Source organism: Adiantum capillus-veneris, chromosome 4 (assembly GCF_014529385.1).
Source record: "Adiantum capillus-veneris isolate H3 chromosome 4, ASM1452938v2, whole genome shotgun sequence".
Classification (NCBI taxonomy): Eukaryota; Viridiplantae; Streptophyta; class Polypodiopsida; order Polypodiales; family Pteridaceae; genus Adiantum; species Adiantum capillus-veneris.
In genome coordinates this window covers 15388856-15395913 of record NC_140934.1, presented here as the reverse complement: position 1 = coordinate 15395913, position 7058 = coordinate 15388856, and the positions used below count along the sequence as shown (strand labels likewise).

The 7058-nt window shown below is 46.8% G+C and overlaps 1 protein-coding gene across 1 annotated transcript; it reads right to left on the bottom strand.

Annotated features, from left to right (window-relative positions):
- Positions 1 to 309: 309 nt before the first annotated feature.
- Positions 310 to 3456, bottom strand: LOC147458765 (putative receptor protein kinase CRINKLY4). The gene has a single exon (XM_086510206.1). The coding sequence runs from the start codon at positions 3019 to 3021 to the stop codon at positions 472 to 474; it is 2550 nt and encodes an 849-aa protein (XP_086366332.1). The 5' UTR covers positions 3022 to 3456; the 3' UTR covers positions 310 to 471.
- Positions 3457 to 7058: the final 3602 nt, after the last annotated feature.

The window sequence follows — 7058 nt, the reverse complement described above, 5'->3', positions numbered from 1 at the left end:
GGCCATGGATCCCTTCACCCCCGTTAATAAATGCACGGTGTCACTTAGTGTCGATGACAACCACGGGCGACTGTACATTTGTAGACATAAAGCCCTACGAAAGCTTATATTATAACAAAAGAACGTTTGTTGTTCTGTCACACACCATTTATTATTATTCGTCCGGACATGCAGCCCCAACTTCAGACATTGAAAGGGGAGCGAGACGTATCTACTTGATTTAATGGTATGAGAGAGCCTGCTCCTTCTCTGTAACTGTAGCTATCTACAACAAGTAGAAATGAAATTGCCGTCCTATGGGCTGAGTGATGAGTAAAATTCAGCTTTCCCTATTGGGGCTCTTGTAATAGGACCACATCACAAGTACACCCGCAAAACCAGGCCTCAAGACACAGAAACAGAGGGTAGATAGATCACAGAAGAGACCACTCCTTCCCTTGTCAGCTGCAGTATACAATACATGAACTCAACTCAAAAATTGGAGCTCAAAAACAGCTGCTGTGGAGAAGCTGGATAGATCTCAGATTTGCAATACTGAAACATAAGTTGCTGCCGCTGCTGTCGGGCCTCTACATCATGGTCCGGTAGGGCGATGTCAACACTCCCGCCCATATCATTATCAGAGAGGGAGCCCCGTCGTAGCGAGGAGTTGATGCTTGGGAAGGTGAGGGATGAAGGATTTCTGTGATCTTCATGCTCTTCTGTGGTCTCCAAGGAGTCGACATCAAACGTGGACCTGCACGAAGATTTTTGAGATGATTTGCGGTGCAAACGGTTGCTTCCTAAGACCACCTCCGAGGGCAAGAAAGGTTGGGCCTCTGAGTATGTGCCCATCAACATGGCAAGGGCCCTCTCTAAAGAGGTGGTAACCTTGTCCATAGAGGGGCGATCCTTACCCCTCATCTTTACACACCGTGCCGCTACACGCGCAATCTTGTGAACTGCATCCAGGTTTGGGGGGGCCTCGAGCCTCGGATCCAATACACATTGCACTTGCCCTTCCTTAATCAGAGGAACTGCCCACTCAACAATGTTTCCCTCATCATACTCCATGTCAATAGCTTTGCGACCGCTCATAATCTCCAAGAGCAGCACTCCAAAACTGTAGACATCACTCTTGGTTGTCAAGTAGTGGAGCCTATAATACTCCGGGTCTAGGTAGCCCAAAGTGCCTGCTGGAAGCTCTGACAGTGGTGAGTCACTGTCCATGGGACCCAATAAAGATAAGCCAAAGTCTGACACTCTTGCATTCCACTCATCATCAAGCAGAATGTTTGATGACTTTATATCCCTGTGAATCACTGGAGGGCAGGCATACCCATGCAAGTATTCCAATCCACGGGCTGCTTGAACTGCAACAGTTACCCGCCTCACCCACCCAATCTGCTGGCGGTTGTTGCCATGAAGTTGCTCATGCAAAGTCCCGTTGGCCATGAACTCATACACCAAAAGCCTCTCTTCTCTATCATCGCAAAACCCTAGAAGTGTGAGCAAATGGGCATGATTGAGCCTAGACAGAAGATCAAGCTCATTGCGGAACTCGTTTGAGTCTTTCTGCTGCTGGCTGGGCAGAGGCACTGCCGCAGCTCGCTTCACTGCTACTACGCGACCATCACCAAGCACTCCTCTGTATACAATTGAGAAGCTCCCTTTTCCCACCTCATTCCCCTTGTCAAAGCCACCAGTTGCTTGCTCCAGCTCCTGGTGGCTGAACACCTCTGCTCTTGACATCTTAGGTTCTTCAAGCTCTGTCGATGTCAGTCTCTCTTTCATAAAAGAGGAGCCGAAAGAGCCCTTCTTGTTGCCTGAAACACCCCTCTGCTTCTTGATGGACCCAGACATACTTCCATTAGCAGTGGCAGCTGCAAGCTTGGCCAGCTTGTACCTGACAAGGAAAATGGCCGTTGCCAAGACACATGCCACAACCACAACCGCGGTAGCAAGCTCACCAATGATGATGGGGGTCTGTACAGAATTTGTGTGGTGGGTGCTAGGCGTGCACACAGCCGGGCAATTGTTCCCACATAGCATGCAGTCAACTGGTGGCAGGGCACCTGTAGGAAGGACAGCAGGGAATTGAGCACCCCAGCAAAGAGGTTGCAGACTACTGGAAGGTATGCCACAAGTGTAATAGTCTCCTGCTACCATGGCGGAGAAGCGGGATGTTGTAGGAGGAGGGATGCTGTTGGGTGGATTGATTAGCCCCCAACATGAAACCGTTTGCTGGGAAGCAAGCAGCCCACAAGCATGAAACCTGCCTCCTACCAGTGATGTGAATCGAGCAGAACCGGGCAACCCATTCTGACCTTCAAGCTCTCTTCCCCAGCACAATGTAGCTCCACTGCTTTCCAAAATCCCACACACATGATAACCTCCAGCTGATAATGACACAAACTTTGCCTGCTGTGGTGCCCCGCTTATCACCCGGCTCCCTGTCTCATCACCCCAGCAGATGGGCGTCCTGTTTGCCGCAAACAATCCGCAAGAAAAAAGAGAGCCTGCAGTAATGGATGTTAAAGAGGCCCCTTCTGCAAAAGATCCAGTGATGTTGTACCCCCAACAGTCCACTGCTTGCTGAACTTCTACTTGAGGGGAGGCTGATCTGAGGGCACATAAATGGTTGTCGCCCGCACAGATCTCCGAGTAGGTGATGTTGGGGCCCTTGGATGTGGGTGTTCCTTGTTGCACATACACATTGTTGCCCCAGCAGTAGGGCAGGTGAGAGAAAACAGTGAGCCCACACACAAATCCATCTCCAGCAGTAAGCCCCAATAACCCAAGCCGAAGGGGAGCCCCATATACAGATGCTGCATCACTCCCAAAGCATTCCACCCCGCCAGACCCACTACCAGCTGAGCTTCGAAGACCACAGAATGCAGGCCCGTTGCCCCCATAAGCAGCCGCTGCAGAGGACATGGAACCCAAAGCTCTGATAGCCATCATGCATGAATCAGATGACAAGAAGAGCAGCGTGGCCAAAGACAGCGTGTAGTAGCTCAAAACACACCGTATGCATGCCATCAAACCTGCTTCAGCTTGGGATGTCTGTTATCCAGGGAAATCTCCGCATCTTACCTTAGCAACAGCTATTATAAATAAATAGAGCACTTCTGTAAATTGCTCATGTAGATTTACTTTAATGTATGCAGATTGTTGGGTGATTGTGAGTATATTTTGTGTAGCGGCCTGAGTGCGTACATCATGTGTTGGAAAGAACTCACCCGGCTTAGAATGGAATCGAATGCGGAGAAGACGTATGACAGACCGAAGAGAAGAGATGAAGAAAACCCAGCGCAAAAGAACGAGTGGGATGAACCAACCTCCGTTGAAGAGTGAAGAGGGTTTTGAGGCTAGCGGAAATCGAAAAAGAACGAGAAGCTTGAAAAAAGGGAGGCGACGGGGGGTTCAGTTCATCGTTCACGGGGCGAAGTGGGAAAGAGACGACAATGTGAAAAAGACACACACAGCAGCAGGCAGTAGGGGGAGAAAGGAGGGGAAAGGCGAAAGCCCGGACTGCTGGACACAGTAAAGCTGAAAAAGCCCCTCTCATCAAGCTAGCGCTGGACACTGTGGGCCCTACCTTGACGAGAGAGGGGGGATCAATGGTCCACGCCCATTTTTGGGATCGGGTGTGACCTGGGCCGTCCGATGCATTTTGTGAAAATTTGAGAAACTTGGGTGCATCAAAAAATTGTAAATTCGGGGCGCCCCCCTCCCTCCTCTCACTTCCTCCCCCGGTTTCAAACCGAAGACATCTCCTTTGCAAGCCTACCACCTCGCTTGCGCATGCTTGTTGAAAGCATAGGGAGAAGGGTTCCTTTTATGATGAACCCGTCGCTATGTAAATTCGGGTCAATTGTGTAAATTCGAGAAAATTGGTAAATTCAAGGCACGTTGCACGATCGACGGCTCACGATTCTCGCGCTCCGAGAATTAGACGTGCACCATTGACCCCTCCTGCCATGCTCGTGTGAGATAGTGTTGAGGCTGTGGGTAGAGCTTTCTTTCTACTGCAGCTTGCGTCTTCCGGATTTTTGGGACCAACACTATCTCACACGGGCATGGGCAAGAGGGGATCAATGGCCCACTTCTATTTCTCAGAGCGCGGTCATCGTGGGCCGCGTCGATCTTGTGGCGCGCCTCGAATTTACCAATTTTTTCGAGTTTACTAAATTGACTCGAATTTACACAGCGGCGGTTCATCATAGAACAAACCCTTCTCCCTATGCTTTCAACAAGCACGTGCAAGTGAGGTGGTTATTAAGTTGATAAGCTTGCAACGGTGTCATCCCGGGTTTGAATCCGAGGGAGGAGGGGAAGGGGGGGCGGGGGGGCGAATTACAAGTTTTGTTGCACCCGAGTTTACTTATTTTCTCGAATTTACACAAAGCGCATCGAACGGTTCAGATCGCACTGACTCCCCGAAATGGGCGTGGGCCATTGATCCCTTCGTATCCATGCCCGTGTGAGTTAGTGAGGAGGGGGACCAACCCTCCCAGTCGATTGCTCTCTCTCTCTCTCTCTCTCTCTCTCTCTCTCTCTCTCTCTCTCGTAATGAGCACATGAGTGCTCTCAGTCCGATCAGTTGCTCTATCACCCGATGTGGCATGCACTTTTCGTTGCCCCTTGTTGGCCAGTGGAGGCCGTGGGAAGTAGATATTATTTATGGAAAATTTACCAAAATACCCCTCTAATTTGTGAAAATTCCCAAACTACCTCCAATATTTGTCATAAATTTCGAAAATGCCCTTCAAAATTTTCAAAATACCCCTAGTTGTGATAGTACATTTCTTCAAAGATTACAAAAATTTGTAGTTTTTCATAAGAAGACCGATTGTCTATCAATACAAGATGCTAAAACTGGAATTTGAGTCAGTTAGCTTTGGAGATGAATTGCTTCATTATTTTTAGACACAATTGCCTTTTTTTTTTGCTAGGTAATTTGTGACAAATTACATGCTAAGCACTCAAAAACGGATCTCAATTGTCAACTAGTCTTGCTTGGTGGGCCTTTGTCGTACATAATCTGATAGATTTTGGAGCGCAGTTGGTTACTTGGTTAGTTGGTTGTGATTGTTGTCGACTCAAGTTTTGTTGTTGAACACGAGTAGATGAGTAGAATGAATAATAGCTCAGCTTGGGACTTGATGAGCATTGGGAGACTTGATGAGCATTGGGAAGGAGCAAATTGTGTCCCATAGCGCTCCCTATACAACAAAGGGCTACTAAAGAGGGTAATTGAATGGAGAAAAAGGGTTGCAGCTTAACCTACTTTGGTAGCTATTGTTTGCAAATTGCCATTCAGCCTAGTAATATCGAACAAAAGAGTTGCAGCTTAACCTACTTTGGTAGATGTTGTTTGCAGATTGCCATTCAGCCTAGTAATATCGACCATTTAGTCTCCAGACCGTGGACCCACCTTTGAGACACACATCTTATTCTCAATCGAGTGTAGTCAGTTTTGATTTATTTCTCGTAGAACATGAGTGAGAGAGAGATAGAGATAGATAGAGATAGAGAGAGAGAGAGAGAGAGAGAGAGAGAGTTACGTGTTCTAACATGTGGCTAAACTAAACTTACGAAAGCTTAGACAAATTCAAAGAATACAGAAAGAATCAACATATTATAAAAATTGAACTGCAGTACCGACCTGATAATCATGTACGGTTGTCGTCTAATTGTGCAAGCCGAAGGACAATGTTTGAGTCAAGCTACATAAAAGCGTTGTGAATAGTTAAAAATTTTATCTTGCAATTAGGCGCAAACTGAAAATGCTAATTACACAATGCACGTCATGCAGAAGTGCCATACAAAAGTATGGTGGAGAGTTGGCACTATGGTCTCTCCAGAAATTATAAGAAACGGAAGTCGTGCCCTGCCCTGTAGCATTTATGTGTTGCACCAAGCAAACACATAGGCATGGGGAACTGGATGCAGATGTCGGACCTTGCAACGTCATGCAGAAGTGCCATACAAAAGTATGGTGGAGAGTTGGCACTATGGTCTCTCCAGAAATTATAAGAAACGGAAGTCGTGCCCTGCCTTGTAGCATTTATGTGTTGCACCAAGAAAACACATAGGCATGGGGAACTGGATGCAGATGTCGGACCTTGCAGTGTTGTCGATCTGGAGTCGTGGTTGTGCAGTCAAATCATCAACTGTTGTAATTATATGTCCTTTCTGTCACACACAAAACAGGAGTTAACACAAAAACCATTGCCTTCATCACCTGTCTATCCTCAATAGCAATCTACAGTGGTGTTTTGGGATTATTCTATGTAGATAATCCTTTATCCTTCTTTTAGAAAACATTTTTAGGCCGACCAAGGAAATATAGCGAGCCTCAACTTGCCCCTCCACGTGACTCACTCTTGTGGCAATGAATATGGAAACCTTTGTGTGCTTCCCTATTGTATGCCAACCATCGGTGTTGCAAAATAGAATTTCATGCAGTACCTTAGTGAAAGAAGCATCAAGCTGTAGAATAGGAGGCTGTAATTGGTTGTCCCTATAGCTCCTTTCAAGGAAAATTTGTGTACCTTTGTACATGTTGAGGGTGGCAATGCTTCTTTGTGAATCAAGAAAATGGTAAGAGACCATCAACGATCGCCTTCTCTTCCTTATGCAGGGATGCATGCATTTGCATGAACTGGTGGATGGAGGCAACCATCGATGAAGTTCCATATGCAATCTTGATGCTTCTCCAAGCTAGAGACAAATATAGAGAACCATCTCTTCCAAGAACATTATTATCGGCAGTAGCTGATGGAAATGGTTGAGGGATGGCATGTTTGAATTCAGATTGCGATCATGGGAATGGCTTCTTGCCTCCACGCTGGACATATACGAAGGTGTCTCCAAATTCTCCATGACCATTCCAATCTCAACTGAAAATACAGGTTCTCTAGATACATGGCTACCAGAAGACAAAAACATGCATTTGCCTTCGATCGAGTTCGTGTATGAAATCTTCAGATTGCTGCAAATGGATTCTCCTTCTGACTGTGACCATTTGATTGTCATCATCCTAATGGTTCAACCCTGAACTATTGCATTGT